The following is a 25,168-nucleotide window of genomic DNA, read 5'->3' as shown; positions in this document are numbered from 1 at the left end:
AATAGATTTACAATACCTTAGGGGGATTAAATGGATAGGTTTCTGGTATTTTTATCTCTAGCTGGTATCTTCCTCCTAAAAAATGGGGAAAACAGAAAGTTAAGAATGAGACTCATCTCAATATTTGAAGTCAAAAATACTGATAGAACTTTCGAAAACATTTACTTTTTAATATCCAATCACAACAAATTCATTGTCTTAAAAGTTGAAATCCAAAAAGAAAATAATGAAAACACTAGTTTTTAATTTAAAAGTTACTTAAAGTATACAGAAAACTCATTTCTTACAACTATTAATTATTCAGTAAAAATTAAGCTAGAGATAGATGAATACATCAAATCCATAGATAATCTAATCCCCAAAGATTTCATTAGGAAAATTAACTAGAATAGGTACCATCTCTTTTTACTTCTTGTAGCCTAGTTTCCTCTAATGTTAGGAGTAGCTAAATAACAGGGAAAATGGGAAGGAAGAAAAAAATAAAGAAAAAAACAAAAAAGGCAAAGAGGTAGAAAGGCAAAGGACATAGGTTTTCCCTGAACAAAAAAATCTACTTTAACTTGTATTCTCAAACACAAAAAATGTCCCAAACTTTTAACATGTATACACACAGAAAAGCTGACACTTCTTGTTAAAATTTTGAAAATAAAATCCAACAGTAACGACATCACTGGGACATATGAAAAAAATTGGAATATAGACTATATGCTTTACATTAATGTAAGATTTCCAGAACATGATAACTATACTTCAGGTTAGTATATAAGTGAGTATCTTTGTTCTTAGGAAATGTCCATGGCAGTATTAAGAGTTCAGAAGCAGATGCATATAACCTACATTCAATTGCTCAGAAAACAGACTGAATACAGACAGATAGGCTAATGGGAGACAGATGGACTGACGGATGGATAGATAGCTAGAATGATTTGGCAAATGTGGCAAAGAGTTAAAATTGCATGGATCTGGGTATCTGGCAGGTGGAGGGTATGGTGGAGTCTCTGTATGGGTTTTTTTTTTTTTTTTTGTAACTGTCCTGTAAGTTCAAAAGTATTTCAAAATAAAGAGTTGAAAAAAAAATTCAACACTAAGACATAAGACAAGAGGTCACCATAAAGACAGTAAACTGTTCTCTATTTCTTTAAATGGCTATATAAAATGCAAAGCTTTACAAAGAAACAGTTTTAACTAATAATCTATACATGGAAGGCAACTTATTGGTTTGAAGTTATCTTGAACAAAAAGCAGCTAAATAGGTCTAAAAAAGTGCATTAGATGAGAGGCTAATCCTAACCCTAATGAACCTCCAATTCTAAGATTTTATGACCCATTATTATAGAATACTACCGCAAAATATGGCAAATAAAACTGTGCTATTGAAGTTTTTAGAGATGCAACTATGTTCAAGATTTGCTCCAAAATAACCAAGGGATAGATGAGATAAACACTGGCAATGAGGGTGATGAGTACATGAGGTTTATTATACTAGTTTTTGTGTATCTGTGAAACTTTTCCACAATAAAAAATAAAAAAAAAACTGTGTACTAAGGGATTATTAACTTCAAAATTCCATATACTCAGTTCTTAAAAAGTTAAAAGCAGGGGACTTCCCTAAGTATATCCTGGATTCTCTCAAATACTTCTCCACTGTTATTGGATGAGTGTGGATCTGGAAGACTAATGAAATACCAGTTCCCTTGGTACCACTTTCTTTAAGCCCCTTTCTGTTCTCTTCCTGCTGATTTTTTAAACGAAGTCCCATAGTATCTAATGCATGAGTTCAACTGGATATGCCTGAATCACAGAGCATATGGTAGCATTGAAACTTAAACAAAAGTAATCAAAACATAAAAGACAGGTAAGAAAAGGGAACCTGAGGAAATGTTGTGACTAGAGATAACAGTTTATATTCAGAGTTAAAACTGCTAGTCTCAAACATAGGTGTGATAAATTTTACCTGAGTAATATTTAGGCTCTTCTTTTTCCTTCCTAAGAATCTCATTTTTTCTGATCAAATCCCAAATTTCCTTCTCTTTAATCTTTCAAAACAGTTCCTCATTCTTAAATATCTAAGAACAACCACTTTTAGAAACAGTGGGAGAGCCACAGAGGAATTATATAAACAATGCTGGATTCTAGAGTCCCATGACTATTTCTACGCCACCTGCTATTAATATGCTGTCTTGCATTATTATTTGACTACTTTTAGTGTATACCACTGTAGCATTAACTGTAGTGTTTCATTACTAAATACAGGACAACTAAGTAAGTCTTATGATAATACATTATTCATATTATAACATTTCACACTAAAATACTTTCTGAAGAATAGCATTTACATTAAAAATCACAAATTTTTAAGTTTAACTTAATCCAAAGGCAAATGGGAAAGAGGTGAGATTTTTAAAAAATGTCGACAAAAATTCCACAAATTTAAAAGAACTCTTAAAAAATAACTCTTAAGAAAGTCTCAAGAACTAAAGGTAAAACTCTTAGAAAAATTGTTCCTTTGCCATGGAGTTAATACCTCCATGCAAAAGAAGTTAAGAAAATTGTGCTAAACAACACATGCAATATGACACCCTTTCCGTAGGTATTTTATGTCTTACTCTGTTGACTTTAAAAATTATATGAAATAGCTGCCTCTTTACTTAATGATATAAACATCCGGCATGTAAACCTTTGCCTTAGCTTTTAAGTTTGGATTAAAAAAACCCTCAAAAAATAGCAAAATCCCAATAAATATTATCAAAATATTTACCCATGTTCAAATATCACAGCAAAAGCATCTAAACGTTATGCCTTTGAATGATGGTTTTCCTAAAGTTCTCTTTGATAGTTTTATGATAAAAAAATAGAATTTAAGTTACTGTATCTCAAATACAGAAACAAAAGGCATATTAATACAAAGTTTATCAAAATATTAATGTCTCATTTTAGCAAAAATAGAAATAAACACTTATAAAATAAAAAACATGGTATATCTGACTATTCTACAAATAGATGTGCATTATCCATATTTTTTAAATATCATCTACTTATTAAGGGTTGCTAAGAAGGTAATGAACTTTCTACCTGTTTCATTTACCTCAGGATGTACCTTGTTTATAAAATCAATTTGATGGAAGAGCACTAGAATGATAATGCTCTACCCTACAGTGTCATTTAGCAATATATCTAAACAACCTAGGAAAGTAATTTAAAAATATTCATTATGCCTGCCTTCAAGAAGTTACTGTATCATTACCTCTACATAGAATGTCAGCTATTAAGACAATCACTTGATTTTTTATAAGATAACTGAATGTTTCCTCTCCATCTAATGATTGTCAAAAAGGACTAAATGAAACAGCATCCTTGAAAGCATCCAGACCAGGTCTGGCATACAGTAAGCACTCAATAAACAATATGAACAATTAAATGGTGATGACTAGCAAAGGCTCATATCCACCATAAAATAGAAAATGCTATTTTTATTATTTAAGAATTAATAGGACATGGTAAAGACATCCTGAGGGCTTTAAAAGTTTGAACAAAAATGGAAAAATATTCTAGAATATTAGCTTTTTCTGAAAAATGTTTTGCAACTGTTCGTTTTGGAATTAGAGAATCACTATGTCCAAAGGAGACATAACCACTGCTTCCAATATTCAGATAATTCCGATTTATGCAAAAGCAGAGAGCGATTAAAAGTGTAGGTTTTGAAGTAAAAGGCAATTAGGACTCAAATCCCAGCACTGCCATTTAGATACAAGTTACTTAACTTTTCTGAGCTTAAGTTTTTTCATCTGTCAAACAGTGATAGCTGTACTTACCTTGTTGTAAGGATCAAACGAGAAAATACATGTAGAGTTCTTATAAGTAAGAGGTCAATATAAATGCTATTGCTACAAATTCTGTCATATAATTTCCATTAAACAAATACCTGAATGCCTGTTACATGAAGAACCTGGTAATGCTACATAACCCAAATTTGTAACATTCATTACTGAAGGTATGATAATCGAGGAATTAAGAAGCTATAAAGCTTCTTTCTATATAGCACCACCCAATTTCATGCTCTAAGTAGCTACAGACTTAGGCTGCTAACACAAAGTTCAGTAAAGCTGCCTTTTTTTCCATATGTCTTTTCTATATGTTCCTGAATAAAGAAAATCAAATATTTGGACTACAGCTTATATGAAGATAAATGAGTGAATTAAATGCTAAATAACAAACAGGAGAAAGGGGCTTTTAAAAGAAAAATAAACACTTTATTAATCAGAATTTAAGGCCAGGTTTGTTATAGATACCTTATGGAGGGCAACTGACAGTCTACAGTAGCTTAACTTGCTACGTGTTTTATACTGTTAAGTTCCAACCTATATATTCCAATCTATATAACCTGTAAGTTGGCTGTTAAATCTATTTTGGAGAAAGGAAAAAATTAGGGATTTTCTAAGAAAAATCAGTCTAGATAAATATCTAAATTTATTATTTAAAAACTGCTGTATATCCTAAGCCAAATGAAATTAGCTTCCATGTAGTTTATAGATGCTTATGATTATTCTGATTTAAATGTTTCAGATAAGTTCTAAGATGCACAATATTTTCATATACAAAAAAGTACTTGCCTTCATATGGTGTGTCTGGAGGTCCTGCTATTTCTCCTCTTAATTCTGTAAAATTCTCATCTACAAGATCTACTTTAATTTGATTTTTGCTCGTCTTAAAAATAAACAGAAAATAAATGTTAGTTATGTCAGCAAGGAAAAAAGACTACTTTAATAAAAATTTTGAAGCCCTCATTTCAAAAACTTGATTGTCTACTCTAGTAAAAATTGTCTATACTTTTCAAAAACTCAACCAGTTTCAAGAATGTTTAAGACAAGGAAATTAGCAAATTTTAACTTCACTTTTAAAAGAAAGAACACCATTCTGAACAACAGTATAATGGCTTATTGATTGTATGTTAGGTCCAAAGTGATAAATCTATTCATCTGTAGATGAATGCTGCTATATCATACATACCTCAAAGCTAAGTGGGCTCTGTCCATATAAAAAGAAACTTCAGGGTCAATAAAAGCTATTTAAGAAATAAACTCTCACTTGAACTAAGCAGAACAATCCTAGATGGCTGGATTAACTGACTGAAATACTACACCATCTACTACAATGGGAAAGCTCTAGGCATCTAATTAATTCCCCTTTCCATGAAAATTCTCAAAGTCTACATGCCTCACTAGAATCTTACAATGCATTCTTCAACTTGTTTTTCTGCTTAGTTTACTTCAATGGCAACTATTTTTCAAACATATTTCTTATAAATTTATCCACATCTACTTACTGTGCACTTTACATTTCTCAAACTACTTTCACATCTATAATACCACTTGAATTTTTCAAAAATCCTGTGACAGTTCACTTCAGAGTCATCAGTGGCCTTGTGATTCGGAACCCAAGCAACCCCCAGGGACTGACATTAACATTCATAAGTACCTGCCTGCAAATGGGTTCTGCCCTTAAATTTTTAAACTTATACCAACAACTTGCAGATCTGCTTTCCTAACACTTCAGTAAATCCTCCATTTTTCTTATTTTTTTTAAACCTAAATCCCTAATATAGAAGTTATCTTTTCACTTTTATGTTAGGAATCCATGTTTTTACCTAATTGACACAACGTATCTACTATTAAAGAAAGCTTCACTCAAGACTTCAAGAGTAATTATTTGCTTTGGGACCGAATTTCTTAAACTGGTTTACTGGATGGAAGAGTGTAAGAATTATTGTTTTAAGGTTCTTGGCCCCCTCATCATCGCCGCCCTCCTCCCCTGCCCAAACCACCACAAAGGATAGCATTTTTACTAATTTCCTGTACTAAAGTGTTTTAGTACAGAATGTTTAACATAAAAACAAGATACAACTTTAAAACCCCAAGTTTTAGGCATTTCATAACTCCTAATTATTCTTAATTTGCCTTTTAATAAGAACACAGGATTTAAAAACCTTCTTCTCTGAATTTTAAAAATATTCTAAGTAGCCCTGGCTTATTTTACAACTTTTTAAACATTTAAGAGTAGTACATAAGAATTTCACAGTTTCCTGAAAATATTTTACCAAAAAATGAAATTTAATTATAAATATGCACTAAGGGAAACTTCTCCCTGTGGTCTAAAAAAATAATTACCACTACTGGTATTTGTAGTGAAAAATGAAACGTACAATTTTGTCCAGTATGTATTAGAATGAATAAAGTTAAAAAGAAAAATCAGAGGCATCAGTTGTTCACTGATCAATTTAAGAAGTCACAAGGCTTCCATTTCTCCCCTATGATTTCTAAGTTGAAACTAGAATATTCGGACACTGTAAATCATCAGTGCTTTCAAATTCTATGTAGCTTCCCACACTCCCCCTAACTCTCTCCTCAAAGAAGTAAATAACCCTAAAATGTTAAGATACTAAGAACCTGAGTAGACTCAAGTTTTGGGGGAGGGGAAGAGAAGACATATGAAGAGCTCCTTTCTAGGCCTGTTCCAACTGTTTCTTTGTAAAATGCAGATAACTAAAGATTAAAGGAAAATGGAAAGCTAAAAAAAAAAAAAAAAGTTTCACAGCTTAATAATTTTTCCATCAAGCAAAAATTACCCTTTGAATTCCTCAGTAGTTTAATTCAAACACCTACTTATTTCATAATCCAAAGCTCCAATCCCTACTGACCCCCAAAACGAACTTGAACTCCAATCAAAACTCAGGAACTACAAGGAAGACACTGAAAAATAGCAAAAGATGACAGCACTAGAAAAGGAATTGCCTTTAGAATCAGGCAGACATGTTAAATCCTAGTTCTGCCACTTATATGAATTCAGGTAAGCCACTTAACATTTAATTCAATTTTCTCACTGTAAAATGAAAATACTTTATCTCAGAATTAACAGAGTCTCCAGATAGAAGTAGCACAGTTATCCCTCTCCTAACCAATATTAATCATAAAATCTTTGATTTCAAAGCCCTTTATAAAGTTTACTTCCCAGTTGTTTCTATTCTGAGAATAGAAATATAAATTCTAACACTAAATAACAAAACAACATGTCATTCATTTTAATGACTACAACAACCAGGGATGCTGGCATTTTTGGTTGAAACCTTGAAGAATTGTGCTATCAATGCAATACATCTTTTGTGAAGATAGCTGCAAAAGATGTTTTCTATACTTTATTCTTCCAACTAAGGTAACCATACAATGGGTTCTCTGGTAGTCTTCATTTTACTGATGTTCCTTCCCTTGGGGTTCCAACATATTTCTAATGCTTACAAGGAAAAGAGATATATAGAAGTTATAGCTTTTAGCACATATTTTAAAAATAAACTACTTTCAGATATAACTAAAGTATGAAAGTAGCAAACAATTAATTATAAAGCTAATTAAGTAAATGATTACTGCTAATATGCAACAGAACAGAATTTAAAGCAGTTCTAGTAGATTTTCAAAGCTATCCTCAGTGGGTTGATAGCATAATAATAATTTTTAAAAAATTCTTTCAAATATTTACTGGTTTCTACTACAGAAAGTGATCTCAAGTGTTAACTGATGAACAAAACCTAACACACAGCTTACATTCTATTGGGAAAAACTAAAAATGGAAATATTTTATCATGTATGCATTAAGTGTAGTGATATTGCCATTCAACCTGTTTAAACTTACTAGCTATGTGACCTTGAGCAAGTTAATTAAACTCTCTGTGCCTCAGTTTCATCCTGTCATTTGCAGATCATAATAGTACCTACCTCATAATAGTACCTAGGTTCATGAGTAACCAGAATTAATACATTATATAGAACAATGCTTGCCAAACTGAAAATGCTTATGGCATAGTAACCATTTAATGTTACTTTGATAGTAAGTTGACTTTTGATAATGAGGCTGGAGTAGAAAATTCCCACCCAAAACAAATACTGTATAATTTTTTTTTTTTTTAAAAGGATAATTTATCACATTGGTCTCACTCTATTTATTCTGGAAAATTTCCTTTCTAAAGCAAAATTTAAATCCAAATTTCAGATAAGACAAATGTAATTCCCAATCACCCTAAAGTTACAGAATAACTCTCATACGATATAAAGAAACAATGAATTTGTTTCCTAGTCAAATCACAACTACCAAAATTTAGGGGCACTGGTCAACATTATCAGGCAAATAAATTTTAAAATCAATTCTTCCTAATTTTTTGGAAATGAGGCTTAAAGGCGTAAACTGTTGCCATTACTGTGTCATAATTTAAAATAAAAATCTTCCCCTATGTTAAGGCCCAAAAACCAATTAAAGATTTTCACCTTCCAAGCAGTTTAAAAAAAATTCTGAAGCTTGAGGCCTACCATATACAAACCTTAAGCAAGGTTTACCTGGAATCTAAGGGACTAGGAAGATAACAGAAAACTGGGACCCATGGGAACATACTTACAGTTTTAAGAAAATGTTCTAGACCAGTGCTGTCCAACAGAAATATAATGTGAGCCATTTTAATCTTCTAGTAGTCACATTACATTAAAAATAGTAAAAGCAAGCAATGAAACTAATTTAATGATACATCTTATTTAACCTAATAAAATAAAAATGTTAATTTTAACATATAATCAATATTAAAAATTCTGTGATGGTTCACATTTTTTGTACTAAGACTTCAAAGCCCAGTATGTGATATATAATTATAGTGAATTTAATTTGGACTGGCGACATTTCAAGTGCTCAAAAGCCACACGTGATAGGCAAATCCAAAGAGATAAAACGTTGACTAGTGGTTGCTGGGGAGTGGGATGGTGGGGCAGGGAAGGAAAAATGGGAAAGGCCTGCACTAAAGGGTACAGAGTTTTTTCCTGGGGTGATGAAAATGTTCTAAAATTAGATGGTGGTGGAAGATGGCTGAATAGAAGAGGCAGAGCAAACTTCTCTGTGAAAGAAACCAGAGAAAAGACAGAGAACGCCCAGGACAGCAGTTTCAGGGTGTGGACAGCCAGAGAGGGACTTCTGCAATACACGGTGCGGACATGGAGAAAAAAACTGGAGGAACTGCATCTCAAAGAATGGGATTAGTTTATTCAGCGGGGACTGCCGCCAGGGGCTGGCAACAGCGAGATGGCCGCCAAGCAAGGGGAGGTAGCAGCTCTCCACTCCCGTGCATCCATGCCAGCAATCACCTGGTAGATAATCCTCCTCAGCCACGCAGACAGGAGATCCTGGGAGGGTACCAGGGAAACAGCAGACCAGTGTTGAATGCACCTACTCTCCCTCCACAGAAGTCTGTGGCGTGCACCGGTGAGAGGTGGAGACAGGTAAGGGTGCCATGCAGAAGCACCACAAACCCCGCCCATACACCCAGAGGTTAACAGGAGGACAGAGGGCAAGGAGCAGGGCACATTTGTACTGGAGGGTGAGATGCGCACCCCACAGCCCAAGAGTGATCCATTTGGAGGCCCGGGAATCACCAGACCCATGGTGCCCTTAAGTGGACTTCCTGACGAACAACAGAGGGCCCACACCATAACCCCAGGGCTAGAAGCCATGGTGCACACGGAGAACTGGTGTATTGATTGGATTTCTACTTGGTTCGGACCCCGCCTAGCACACAGGCGAAGTTGGGGGAAAGCTGGCTTGAGAGTGAAAGGTGGCTCATGAGAGCCATCTACTGGGAAGACATGGAACGTGCACTCCAGCAAACTGTGATTTGGAGAAAAAAATATATATAGATGTTCAAATAATCCTGCATTCCCCAAAATAATGTTATCAAGACAAGCAAATGCCCCAAAGCCAAGAGAAAATCACAAAGCTTACGAAGGTCCAAGACGAGATGGACAAGCTAAAAAAACAAATTAAAAAGCCAGAAGAAACAAAGAACATGGAGCAATTAATCAAAGTACAAACAAATCTCCAAAACAACTTCAATGGGTTGGTTAAAGACATAAATGACATGAAGACGACGCAAGAAGATCATAAATAAGAATATGAAACACTAAATTAAAAAAACCAGATCTTATGGAAATAAAATATACTGTTTATCAAATTAAAAATATACTAGAGACTTAACAGCAGATTTGAAGATGGAGGAAAAAGAATAAGTGAACTAGAGGACAAAACAATTAAGTGCGAACGCACAAAAGAACAAATGGTGAAAAAAATAAAAAAATTTGAAATGGCTCTCAGGGAAATGAGGGACAACATGAAGCAAACAAATATAAGAATCACTGGTGTCCCAGAAGGAGAAAAGTAAAGGGCTAGGAAGAATATTGGAAGATATAGTTAGGGAAAACTTTCCAACCCTTTTAAATACCATAAATATGCAAATAAAAGATGCCCAGGACTTCCTCACCTGGATGGTTGCTGATGTTCTCAGAAACAATGAGGACCGGTGGTTTGATGTGCCGAATGCTCTATCATGGGACTTGCCCTTGGGAAGCTTGTTACTGAAAAGGAGAGGCTAGGCCTGCTTATAATTGTGCCCAAGAGTCTCCCCAAGTGCCTCTTTGTTGCTCAGATGTGGCCCTCTCTACTTAACACAACTCAGTGGGTTAACTCACTGCCATCCCCCCCTATATAGGATCTGACACCCAGGGGTGTAAATCCCCCTGGCAATGCGGGATATGACTCCTGGGGATGAATCTGGACCTGGCATCATGGGATTGAGAACATCTTCTTGAACAAAAGGGGGATGTGAAATGAAATGAAATAAAGTTTCGGTGGCTGAGAGATTCCAGAGCTCACTTTGGTGGGCACTCTTATGCACAATATAGATAACCCTTTTTAGGTTTTAGTGTACTGAAACAGCTAGAAGCAAATACCTGGAACTATCAAACTACAACCCCGTAGCTTGACCCTTGAAGATGTATGTATAACAATGTAGCTCACAAGGGGTGAAAATGTGATTATGAAAGCCTTGTGGATCACACTCCCCTTTATCTAGTATGGATGGATGAGTAGAAAAATGGGGATTAAAAAAAAACTAAAGGAAAAATGGGCCCAGGGGGAGACAATTTGAGTGTTCTTCTTGTACTTTTATTTTTTTTATCCTTATTTTCCCTTTTTCTGGTATAAGAAAAATGTTCAAAAAATAGATAGGGATGATGAATGAACAACTATATGATGGTAATGTGAACAACTGATTGTATACTTTGGATGATTGCATGCTGTCTGAATATATCTTAATAAAAAAATTTTTAAATTTTTAAAAAAGATAACCAGGAAACTCCAAATAGAATAAATCTAAAGAAACACACTCCGAGACATATAGTGATCAGACTGTCAAATGCTGAAGAGAAGAAGAAACTCCTGAAAGCAGCAAGAGAGAAGCAATTGAGCACATACAAGGAAAACAACATAAGACTAAGTACTGACCATTCAGCAGGCACAATGGAGGTGAGAAGGCAGTGGTATCACATATTTAAGATTCTGAAAGAGAGCAAATGGCAGCCAAGAATTCTTTATCCAGCACAGCTGTCCTTCAAAATTGAGGAACAGTTTAAAATTTTCAACAACAAACAAATGCTGAGAAAATTTGTTAACAAGAGACCTGCCCTGCAAGAAATACTAACGGGCATTCCACTGGCTGAGAAAAAAAAAAAGGAGAGAGAGGTCTGCAGTAGGGCACAGAAGTGAAGAGCATTAGTAATGGTAACTTAAAGGAAAAAAAAAGAGAAGGGGTGGGCAAGATATGACAGAAACAAAAAACACACAAAAAAACAAAGAATCAGATATTGGTTCAATAACTATCTTCACAGTAATAACTCTGAATGTGAATGGATTAAACTATCCAATTAGAAGACACAGATTGGCCGAAAGGATTAAAAAGTACGACGCATCAATATGCTGTTTATAAAACTCATCTTATACCCAGCGAAACAGAGATCGAAAGTGAAAGGATGGGAAAAAAATATTCCACGCAAGCTACACCCAAAAGAAAGAAATATCAGACAAAATAGACTTTAAATGCAAAAATGTCCTCAAATAAACAAAATAATAAATGAGATACGCAACATTACTCAGGACCCGAAGAAATTTAAAAAATTATAAGAGGATACTCTGAACAACTGTACACCAACAAACTACATAATCTAGAGGAAATGGACAATTTCTTGGAAACACATGAACAACCTAGACTGACCAGAGAAGAAATAGAGGACCTCAACAAACCAATCACAAGCAAAGAGATCCAATCAGTCATCAAAAAGCTTCCCATAAATGAATGCCCAGGCCAGATGGCTTCACAGGGGAATTCTACCAAACTTTCCAAAAAGAACTGACACGAATTCTACTTAAACTCTTTCAAAAAATTGAAGAAAATGGAACACTACCTAACTCATTTTATGAAGTTAACATCAACTCTAATACAATACCAGGTAAAGATGCTACAAGAAAGGAAAACTACAGGCCAATTTCCCTCACAAATACAGATGCAAAAATTCTCAACAAAATACTTGCAAATCGAATCCAAAGACACATTAAAAAAAATCACGCACCATCACCAACTGGGGTTCATTCCAGGCATGCAAGGATGGTTCAATATAAGAAAATCAATCAATGTAATACAACACATTAATATATCAAAAGGGAAAAATCAAATAATCATCTCAGTAGATGCTGAAAAAGCATTCAACAAAATTCAGCATCCTTTTTTGATGAAAACATTCCAAAAGGTAGGAACTGAAAGAAACGTCCTCAATATGATAAAGGGCACATATGAAAAACCCACAGCCAGCAGAGTACTCAATGGCAAGACACTGAAAGCCTTCCCTATAAGATCAGGAATGAGACAAGGATGCCCACTGCCACCACTGTTATTCAACATTGTGTTAGAAGTGCTAGCCAGAGCAATCCGGCAAGACCAAAAACTTAAAAGGCATCCAAATTGGAAAGGAAGAAGTAAAACTGTCATTATTTGCAGATGATATAATCCTACATCTGGAAAACCCTGAGAAATCGACGACACAGCTACTTGAGCTAATAAGCAAATTTAGCAAAGTAGCGGGATACAAGATTAATGCACATAAGTCAGCAATGTTCCTATACACTAGAGATGACTTAACTGGAGACACTCAAGAAAAAGATTCCATTCTCAATAGCAACTAAAAAAATCAAGTACCTAGGAATAAACTTAACCCAGGATGTAAAAGACCTATACATAGAAAACCACATAACTTTACTAAAAGAAATAGAAAGGGACCTTAAAAGATGGAAAAATATTCCTTGTTCATGGATACGAAGGCTAAATGTTGTTAAGGTATCAATTCTACACAAACTCATCTACAGATTCAATGCAATCCCAATCAAAATTCCAACAACCTACTTTACAGACTTGGAAAAGCTAGTTATCAAATTTATTTGGAAGGGAAAGATGCCTCGAATTGCTAAAGACATTCTAAAAGAGAGAAATGAAGTGGGAGGACTTACGCTCCCTGACTTTGAAGCTTATTATAAAGCCACAGTAGTCAAAATAGCATGGTACTGGTACAAAGATAGACATATTGATCAACAGAATCAAATGAAGAATTCGGAGATAGACCCCCAAATCTACGGTCGACTGATCGTTGATAAGGACCCCCAAACCACTGAACTGGGACATAACAGTCTATTCAGCAAATGCAGCTGGGAGAGCTGGATAGCCATATCTAAAAGAATGAAAGAGGACCCATATCTCACACCCTACATAAAAATTAAACTCAAAATGGTTAAAGACCTCAATATACGAGACAGTACCATAAAACTCCTAGAAGATAATGTAGGGAAACATCTTCAAGACCTTGTATTAAGAGGTCACTTCTTAGACCTTACACCCAAACCACAAGCAACAAAAGAAAAAATAGGTAAATGGAACTCCTCAAACTTAAGAGCTGCTGTACCTGAAAGGAACTTGTCAAAAAGGTGAAGAGGCAGCCAACTCAATGGGAAAAAAATATTTGGAAACCATGTATCTGACAAAAGACTGATACCTTACGTATATAAGGAAATCCTACAACTCAATGACAATAGTACAAACTGCCCAATCATAAAATGGGCAAAAGATATAAAAAGACATTTCTCTGGAGAGGAAATACAAATGGATAAAAAAAAAACACATGAAAAAATGTTCAGCTTCACTAGCTATTAGGGAGATGCAAATTAAGACCACAATGAGATATCATCTCACCAATTAGATTGGCTGTCATTAAACAAACAGGAAACTACAAATGCTGGAGAGGATGTGGAGCAATTGGAACTCTTATTCATTGTTGGTGGGACTGTATAATGGTACAGCCACTCTGGAAGACAGTCTGGCAGTTCCTTAGAAAACTAGATATACAGTTACCCTTCTATCCAGCAATTTCACTTCTCAGTATATACGTGGAAGATGTGAAAGCAGTGACACGAACAGATATTTGCACACCGACGTTCACAGTAGCATTATCCACAATTGCCAAGAGATGGAAACAATACAAATGTCCTTCAACAGATGAGTGGATAAACAAAATGTGGTATATTCACATGATGGAATACTACGTGGCAGTAAGAAGGAACGAGGTCATGAAACATATGACAACATGGATGAACCCTGAAGTCATAATGCTGAGTGAAATAAGCCAGACAGAAAAGGAGAGATATTGTATGTTACCACTAATTTGAACTCTATGAAAAATGTAAAATAAATGGTTTATATTGTAGAATGTAGGGGACCTAGCGATAGACAGCAAATAGTGAAGGGGGAACGATACTCTAATAAGAACAGATGGGTTATGTGGGTAAACTTAATGTTATGGGAATTGCTCAGGAACAACTATGGCTTGTTAATCTTGGGGGGGGGGGTATGGTAGGAACAAGTTGGTAGAAATGTAGTTATTTTAGGTTATTTGTTTTTCTTATTCCTTTGTTTGGTTGTGGTTTGTTAATTTTCTTGGGGTGTGGTAGGTGAATTGTTGCAGGCAGTGTGGTTGTTTTAGGTTATTTGCTTTTTCTTATTTCTCTGTTTCGGTTTTGTTTGAAATGTTTTTTTTATTGTTTTTTTTTTATTTTTTGATAAAGTTACGTGGTGCAATGAACAACTGTACAGTTTGGATAACTGCATGGTATGTGAATAATCTCAATAAAATTGAATTTAAAAAAAATCAAAAACTAAAAAACAAGAAAAAATACAAAGATGTCATAAGAGACAAAGAAGGACAGTATATATTAATAAAAGGGACAATTTAACAAGAATAAATAACAACCATAAATGATTATGAACCCAATCAAGGTGCTCCAAAATACATGAGACAAACACTGGCAAAACAAAAAGCAGCAAAAGATGTGTCTATAATAACAGCGGGAGACTTGAAAATACCATTCACTTCTACAGATAGAACCACCAGACCAGAGGACCAATAAGGAAATTGAGAAACTAAACAATATGATAAATGAATTACACTTAAAGACATAAATAGAGCGTTACATCCCAAATTACCAGGATATACATTCTTCTCTAGCACTCATGGAACGTTCTCAGGATAGATCATATGCTAGAGCATAAAACAAGTCTCAATAAATTTAAAAAGAATGAATCTATTCAAAGCACATTCTCTACCCATAAGGGAATGTAACTAGAAATCAATAACCACCAAAGAACCAGAACATTCACAAATATGTAGAAGTTAAAAAAACACACTCCTAACAATCAGTGGGTCAAAGAAGAAATTGCAAGAGAAACTGGTATATATCTCTAGATGAATGAAAATGAGAACACAACATATAAAAATCTATGCGATGCAGCAAAGGCGGGGCCAAGGGGGAAACTTATAGCACTCAATGCATCCATTAAAAAGGAAGAAAGCTAAAATCAAAGACCTAACTGAACAACTGAAGAAGCTAAAGAATGATCAGCAAACTAACCCTAAACCAAGCAGAAGAAAGGAAATATCAAAGATTAAAGCAGAAATAAATTATACGGAGAACAAAAAAAAAGATAATACATAAAACCAAAAGTTCATTCTTCGAGATCAACAACACTGACAAACCCTTAGCCAGACTGAAAAAGTGAGAGAGAGAGAAGATCCAAATAAATTCAGAAATGAAAGGAGGAACATTACTGTGGATTCCGAAGAAATTTTAAAAATCATTAAGAGGACGCTAAGTACAACTGTACACCAACTAACTAGGCAATTTAGAGGAAATGAGTAATTTCCTGGAAATACACAAAGAGCCTAGACAGACCTGAGAAGAAATAGAAGACCTCAACAAACCAGTCACAAGTAAAGAGATTCAACCAGTCATCACAAGGTTTCCTACAAAAAAAAGCCCAGGGCCACATGGCTTCACAGGGGAATTCTACCAAACTTTCCAAAAAGAAATAACACCATTCCTGCTCAAACTCTTTCAAGAAAATGAAGAGAAAGGAACACTACCTAATTCATTTTATGAAGCCAACATCACTCTAATACCAAAAACAGATAACGATGCTACAAGAAAGTAAAACTACAGGCCACTTTCCCTCATGAATATAGATGCAAAAATTCCCAACAAAATACCTGCAAATCGAATCCAAAGACACATTAAAAAAAAAAACAAAACAAAAAAAACATACACCATGACCAAGTGGGGTTCATCCCAGGCATACAAAGGTGGTTCAACATAAGAAAATCAATCAATGTAATACAACACATTAGCAAATCAAAAGGGAAAAATCAAATGATGATCTCAATAGATGCTGAAAAAGCATTCAACAAAATTCAGCATCCTTTTTTGATAAAAACACATCAAAATGTAGGAACTGAAGGAAACATCCTCAATATGATAAAGGGAGTACATGAAAAATCCACAGCCAGCATAGTACTCAATGGTGAGCGACTGAAAGCCTTCCTCTAAGACCAGGAATGAGACAAGGACCTGCTGTTACCACTATTACTCAACATTGCGATAGAAGTGCTAGCCAGAGCAATCCAGCAAGACAAAGAAATAAAAGGCATCCAAATTGGAAAGGAAGAAGTAAAACAGTCGTTATTTGCAAAACCCTGAGAATCAAAGACACAGCTGCTTGAGCTAATCAATTCAGCAAAGTGGTAGGATACAAGATTAATGCACATAAGTCAGTAATGTTCCTACACACTAGAAATGATCTAACTGAAGAGACACTCAAGAAAAAGATTCAATTCACAATAGCAACAAAAAAATCAAGTACCCAGCAATAAACCTCCCCAGGATTGTAAAAGACCTCTACAGAGAATATTGTATATCTTTACTAAAAGAAATAAAGACCTAAAGAAATGGAAAAATATTCTGTATTCATCGACAGGAAGACTAAATGTCGTTAAGATGTCAATCCTACCCAAACTGATCTACACATTCAACGCAATTCCAATCAAAATTCCAACAACACACTTTGCAGACAAGGAAAAGCTATCAAATTTATTTGGAAGAGAAAGGGGCCTTGAATTGCCAAAAGCATTCTAAAAAAGAAAAACCAAGTGGGAGGACTTATAATTACTGACTTTGAAGCCTACTATAAAGCCACAGAAGTCAAAACAGCATGGTACTGGCACAAAAATAGACATATTGATCAATGGAACAGAATTGAGAATTCAGAAATAGACCCCCAGATCTATGGTCAACTGATTTTTAATGAGGCATCCAAATCCACTCACCTGACACAGAACAATCTTTTAAACAAATGGGACTGGGAGAGTTGGATATCCATATTCAAAAGAATAAAAGAGGTCCCCTACCTCACACCCTACACAAAAATTTACACAAAGTGGATCAAAGACCTCAATATAAAAGACAGTACCGTAAAATGCTTAGAAGATAATGCAGGGAAACACCTTCAAGACCTAGTATTAGGAGGTCGCTTCTTAGACCTTAGAGGTAAAGAACAAGCATGAAAAAAAAACAAAAAAAAGATACATGGGAACTCCTCAAAATCAAAAGCTTTTAGCCTCAAAAGAATTTGTAAAAAAGCGGAAGAGACAGCCAATGAAATGGGAGAAAATATCTGGAAACCATACGTTCTGGTTTGCTAATGCTGCCTTTACGCAAAATAACAGAAATGAATTGGCTTTTATAAAGCGGTTTAATTGGTTACAACTTTATAGTCTGAAGGCCATGAAAATATACAAACTAAGGCATCAACACGAGTATACCTTCACCGAGGGAAGCCAACAGCATCCGAAAAACCTCTGTTAGCTGGGAAAGAATGTGGTTGGTACCTGCTGATCCCGGGTTGTGTTCCAGTTCCTCTCTCAGCTCCTGTGCATTCTTCAAAATGTTGCTGTTGGGCAAGTGTCCGCAAAGTCTGCATTTAACGGCTGTCCCCAAAATGTCACTCTCAGCTGCTCTGAGTTCCTTCTGCTTGTCAGCTCTCTTATAGGACTCCGGTGATTAAATCAGGACCCTCCCTGAATGAGTGGGGTCCATATCTCCATGGAAATAATTTAATTAAATGGTTTACCCACGGTTGATTAGGTTGCATCTCCATGGAAACAATCAAAGGATTCTACCTAATCAACCTAATCTGCCCCCACAAGATTGCATTAAAAAATATGGCTTTTGGTGGGACATAATATATCCAAACTAGTACACCAGGTATCTGATAAGACTAATATCTTGCATATACAAAGAAATCCTACAGTTCAACAGTAGTACAAACAGCCCAATCATAAAATGGGCCAAAGACATGAAAAGACACTTCTCTGAAGAAGAAATACAAATGGCTAAAATACACATGAAAAAATGTTCATCTTCACTAGCTATTAGGGAGATGAAAATCAAGACCACAATGAGGTATCACCTCACACCAACAAGAATGGCTGCCATTAAACAAACAGGAAACTACAAATGCTGGAGAGGATGTGGAGAAACTGGAACTCTTATTCATTGCTGGTGGGAATGTATAATGGTACAGCCACTCTGAAAGACAGTTTGGTGATTCCTCAGAAAACCAGATATTAAGTTACCCTACAATCTGGTAATTTCACTCCTCAGCATATACTCAGAAAATCTGAAAGCAGTGACATGAACACATATTTGCACACTAATGTTCATAGTGGCATTGTTCACAATTGTTAAGAGATGGAAACAATCCAAAGTTCTTTCAGCAGATGAGTGGATTAACAAAATGTGGTACATACATACAATGGAATACTATGCAGCAGTAAGAAGGAATGAGGTCATGAAACATGACAACATGCTGAATCCTGAAGACATAATGCTGACTGAAATAAGCCAGACACAAAAAGAGATATTGTATGTCACTACTAATGTGAACTCTGAAAATGTAAAAATGTCTTATAAAGTAGAATATAGGGGACCCAGAAATAGAGAGAAGTTAGAGAAGGGGAAATGATAATCTAATATGTACAGCTATGATAATTAGAGTGAACTTAACGGCATGGGAATGGTCAGGTGTGACTATGGTTCATTAATGGATTACTAATATCAGTGTCACACTGAAGGGAAACTTGCTCGTAAATAGTTGTTTAAAGGCATATAACCCAACAGAATAGCACCACAAACCTAAACAGGTGTTAGCATAATATACTTACAAGGTATAACACTGGTGCAGAGGGTTAACAACAGAGTGGTATTTGGAAAAACTACCCATTACATATTAAACACTATATTTAATAGGAATATCTTACCAACACTACACTAATACAAGGAATGAATAATGAGGAGCTGATAAGGACTCTGGGAAGTATTGCTATGATAATTGTTTAAAGTTGAGAGTGACGACGACTGTACAACTAAGTGAAGATAGTGTAAGAAACTGACCATTTAGCTTGGGATAGAATATTTATTAAGTGAAGTTACAAACCCACTACTTAATAAACCAAGTCCCCGACTTGAGGCATGCTCTTGTGAAACTTGGGGTTGTAAATGCAAGGCTGAGCCCTTCTGAAATTATGTCAAAGAGGCACCTCTAGGGAACCTCTTGTGTTGCTCAGATGTGGCCTTTCTCTTTCTAAGCCCAACTCAGCAAATAAATTCATTAACCTCCCCCTCAAGAGGGGCATGACTCCCAGGAATGAGCACGGCCCCAGTAGTGAGAGATTGATAATGTCTACTTGGCCAAAAGGGGGAAAAAAGAAAGGTAACAAGCTGAGGACACAGTGCCTAAAAGATCCCAAATAGAGTCAAGAGGCTATCCTGGAGGTTTCTCTTATACAAGCTCCAGCTAGACATTCCACATGGCCACAGTACGCCATGCCCTTACCAAAAGTAGTCCCCAAATACCTAGCTCCTACCTGAGATTCTATAAAAGATTCCCTCGCTAAGTTTTATCTCTCAGAAACTTAAATCCACCAGAGTGTCCCTGTGCCAGACAAGTCCTAAAACCCAGAGGCAACAAGCCTCTTCAAGAACAACAATCAGATACAGCCCTCTTCCCCATCCTGTCAACGACCCTCTTTCAATATGAACAAGTTAGACACCCCTGAAGATGGAGAAAAAGATTGAGAGGAATGGGTTGTAACAAACAAGCTAAGATTTAACAAAGATTTATGAATACTGAAACTTTATATAAATATATATAGATTTTTAGAAGCTGGGGTGTTGGAACAGCTGTAAGGAGGTAAATGACACAGTGGAACATTACCCTATAACATCCTTTGAAATTTGCTCTATAGCTACTCTTTGAATTGTGCTTTGAAAGTCTTTGCCTTTCTCTATATACCCTATATTGCATAATAAGGGAAGAACTGAAACTGTGGAACTGTAACCCACAACAGTTTTTGAAATTACCTATATAACTGCTTGTTGAGCTGTACATCGAAAGTTAACAACTCTCTGTATGTATATTTTACAATAATGGAAATAACTGAAGTTGTGGAACTGTGACCCACAATATTCTTTGAAATTTTCTTTCGAACTACTTGTTAAATCGTATTTTGAAAGTTATCAGTTACATACGTATGGAAAAGTTCACAATAAAAAAATGTATTAAAAAAAAAAAAAAGAATCATACACTACAACCAAGTGCAGTTCATTCCAGGCATGCACAAATTCTGGGTTGCTAATGCTGCTGTTGCACAAAATACCAGAAATGGATTGGCTTTTATAAAGGGGATTTATTAGTTTACAAATCTACAGTTCTGAGGCCATAAAAGTGTCCAAACTAAGGCATTAATAAGAGGATACCTTCACAGAAGAATAGCCGATGGCACCTGCTGGTCCTTTGCTCCCAGGTTGTGTTTCAAAACAGCTTTCTCCAAAACGGCTATGGGCGTCTCCTTTGCATCCTTGCTTCCTTCTCCCAGGATGCACCTCTCTAAGCATCTGGGGGACCTCTCTTAGCTTCTCTGGGGAAAACTCTGGGATTCACCTTTTAGCTTAGCATCCAAATGTTCTTCTGTCCACATCCCTGAGCAACTCTAAGCATCAGCAAGCAAACAGGTCTATGCCGGCTCTTAGTTTCTCTTAAATACTCCAGTGAACTACTCAGGACCCACCCTGAATAGACGGGCCACAACTCCATGGAAATAATTCAATCAGAGGTTCCACCCTAATCAAAGTCTAAGCAGTCTGCCCCAAAGATTGCATTAAAGAATATGGCTTTTCCAGGGGACATAATATATCTAAACCGGCACAGCAAGGGCGGTTTAACATAAGAAAATCAACCCATGCAAAACAATAATACAGTAAACAAATCGAAATGGAGAAATCAAATGATCATCTCAATACATGCTAGAAAACCATTTGACAAAACTCAGCATCCTTTTTGATAAAATCACTTCAAAAGGTAGGAATTGAAGGAAATTTTGTCAATATGATAAAGGGCATTGTGCAAGTTCGAATGTATTGTGTCTCCCAATGCCATTATCTTTGATGTAGTCTTGTGGGGCAGACGTTTTGGTGCTGATTTGATTTGCTTGGAATGTGCCCCATCCAGCTGTGGGTGATGACTCTGATGAGATATTCCCATGGAGGCATTGGCCCCAGCCATTCAGGGTGGGCCTTGATCAGTGGAGCCATATAAATGAGCTGACCCAAAGAGAAGGAAATCAGTGCAGCTGTGAGTGATGTTTTGAAGAGGAGCAACCTTGCTAGAGAGGAACGTCCTGGGAGAAAGCCATTTTGAAACCAGAACTTTGGAGAAGACGCCAGCCACGTGCCTTCCCAGCTAACAAAGGTTTTCCAGACACCATTGGCCATCCTCCAGTGAAGGAACCCGATTACTGATGTGTTACCTTGGACACTTTATGGCCTTAAGACTGTAACTGTGTAGCCAAATAAACCCCCTTTTTATAAAAGCCAATCCACCTCTGGTGTTTTGCATTCCGCAGCATTAGCAAACTAGAAAAGGCATATATGAGAAACCTGCAGCCAGCATAGCACTCAACCACGAGAGAACTGAAAGCCTTCCCCCTAAGACTGGGAATGAGATAAGAATGCCCCATGTCACCACTATTTTTCAACATTGTGCTAGAAGTTCTAGGCTGAGCAATCTGGCAAGTCAAAGAAATAAAGGCATCCAAATTGGAAAGAAAAAGTAACACTGTCATTATTTGCAGATGATATGATCGTATAGTTGGGAAATCCTGAGAAACTGATGACACAGCTACTTGAGCTAATGAACAAATTCAACAATAGGTGAGATACAAGCTTAATGCACAAAAGTCAGTAATGTTCCTATACAGTAGAAATGACCTAACTGAAAAGACACTCGAAAAAAAAATTGCATTCACAATAACAACTAAAAAGATCAACTACCGAGGAATAAACTTAACCAAGGACATAAAGGACCTCTACCCACAGAAAATTATAAAACTTTACTAAAAGAAATCAAAGAAGACCTAAATAGGTGGAAAGACATTCTCTGTTAATGGACAAGAAGCCTGAATGTTGTTAAGATATCAATTCTACCCAAATTGATCTACAGATTCAACACAATTCTAATCAAAATTCCAACAACTTACTATGCTGACTTTGAAAAACTAGTTATCAAATATATTTGCAAGGGGCCTCAAATTGCCAAAAACATTCTAAAAAATAACAAAGTGGGGGAATTTACACTTCCTGACTTTTAAAACCTACTATAAAGCCACAGTGGTCAGAACAGCATGGTAGTGGCACAAAGATAGATATATTGATCAATGGAATCAAATTGAGAGTTCAGAAACAGACCCCCAGATTTATGGTTGACTGATTTTTGATAAGGCCCCCAAATTCACTGAACTGGGACTGAACAGTCTCTTCAACAAATGGGGCTGGGAGAATTGCATATCAATATCTAAAAGAATGAAAGACCCAACTCAGCAAATAAATTCATTAACGTCCCCGCTACACTAGACACAACTCCCAGGGGAGTAAATCTCCCTGGCAACGTGGGACACAACACCCAGGTAATGAGCCTGGCCCTTGCATCAAGAGATTGAAAATGCCTTTGTGACCAAAAGGAGGAAAGGAAAGGAAACAAAATAAGGTTACAGTGGCTAAGAGATTTCAAATAGAGTTGAGAAACTATCCTTGAGGTTACTCTTATGCAAGCTCCAGCTAGATATCCCAAATGGCCACAGTATGCCAAGCCCTAATGAACAGTAGTCCCGAAATATCTAGGTCTCATATCTGAGAGTCTATAAAAGTTTCATTTATTAACTTTATCTCACAGAAACTTAAATCCACCAGAGTGTTCTTATGCCAGACAAGTCTTAAAACACAGAGGCAACAGCCTCTTTAAGAGCAACAACCAGTTGCAGCCCCTTTCCCCATTATGTCAATAGCGAGTAAGAAATATCTGAAATGGTGAAACTGTAACCCATAACATTCTTTAAAATTTGCTCTATAGCTACTCATTGAATTGTACTTTGAAAGTTATCACCTTTCTGTATATATATGTCACTATACGGAAATAACTGAAATTGTAACCCATAACAGTCTTTGAAATTTGCTAACTACTTGTTAAATTGTACTATGAAAGTTATCACTGTTACGTATATGTTAAATTCCATAATAAAACGTATTAAAAAAAAATGAAAAAGGACCCCTACCTCACACCCTATACAAAAATTAACTCTATGTGGATCAAAGACCTCAATATAAGAGAAAGTACCATAAAACTCCTATAAAATAATGTAGGGAAACATCTTCAAAACCTAGTATCAGGAGGTGGCTTCATAGACCTTACACCCAAAGCATAAGCAATGAAAAAAAAAAAAAGGTTAAATGGGAACGCCTCAAAATCAAAAGCTTCTGTGCCTCAGAGGAATTTGTCAAAAAGGCAAGAGGCAGCCATCTCACGGGAGAAAATATTTGGAAACCATGTATCTGATAAGAGACTAATATCCAACTTGTATAAAGAAATCCTACAACTTAACAACAATAGTACAAACAGCCCAATTATAAAACAGGCAAAATATATGAAAGACAATTTTCCACAGAGGAAATACAAATGGCTAAATCAAAACCACAATGAGGCAAATCAAATCCACAATGAGGTATCATCTCACACCAATAAGAGTGGCTGCCATTAAACAAACAGCAAACAACAAATGCTGGAGAGGATGTGGAGAAATTGGAACTTTTATTCATTGCTGGTGGGAATGTATGATGGTACAACCACTCTGGAAGACAGTCTGGCAGTTCCTCAGAAAACTAGGTATCAGGTTACCCTACGATCTAGCAATTCCACTTCTCAGTAAATACCCAGAAGACCTGAAAGCAGTGACACAACAGACATTTGCACACTGATGTTCACAGCAGCATTGTTCACAATTGCCAAGATAGAAACAATCAAGTGTCCTTCAACAGATGAGTGGATAACCAAAATGTGGTACATACATACGATGGAATACTATGCAGCAGTAAGAAGGAATGATGTCCTGAAACATATGGCAACATGGATGATCCTTGAAGAAATAATGCTGGGTGAAATAAGTCAGACGTGTTATCACTAATATGAACTCCCTGAACAATGTAAAATCAGCATCTTATAACGAAGCTAGTGAAGGAGGAATGATTACCTAATATGTACAAACATGTTAATGAAGGTGAACTTAAAGGTATGTATTCCAGTTTGCTAATGCTGCTATCATGCAAAATACCAGAAATGGATTGGTTTTTATAAAGGGGGTTTATTTGATACAAATTTACAGTCTAAAGGCCATAAAAGTGTCCAAATTAAGGCATCAACACAAGTAAACCTTCAAGAAGGAAGGCCAATGGCGTCCGGGAAACCTCCATTAGCTGAGAAGTCATGTGGCTGGCATCT

At 35.9% G+C, this 25,168-nt stretch overlaps 1 protein-coding gene across 2 annotated transcripts in view; it reads right to left on the bottom strand.

Annotated features, from left to right (window-relative positions):
* Positions 1-25,168, bottom strand: part of UBE2K (ubiquitin conjugating enzyme E2 K) — an 83,758-nt gene that overhangs the window by 25,200 nt on the left and 33,390 nt on the right. Inside the window, exons 2-3 of one of the 2 annotated variants that reach the window (XM_037829623.1) lie at positions 4,611-4,704; positions 17-75 (exon numbers count right to left, since the gene is read on the bottom strand). In XM_037829623.1, coding sequence (XP_037685551.1) covers positions 17-75; positions 4,611-4,704 — 153 coding nt within the window. The remainder of the gene's footprint in view (positions 1-16; positions 76-4,610; positions 4,705-25,168) is intronic. The other variant, XM_037829624.1, reaches the window with a different exon arrangement.

Source organism: Choloepus didactylus, chromosome 3, assembly GCF_015220235.1.
Source record: "Choloepus didactylus isolate mChoDid1 chromosome 3, mChoDid1.pri, whole genome shotgun sequence".
In the NCBI taxonomy this organism is placed as follows: domain Eukaryota; kingdom Metazoa; phylum Chordata; class Mammalia; order Pilosa; family Megalonychidae; genus Choloepus; species Choloepus didactylus.
This window is presented reverse-complemented; position numbering and strand designations above follow the sequence as displayed.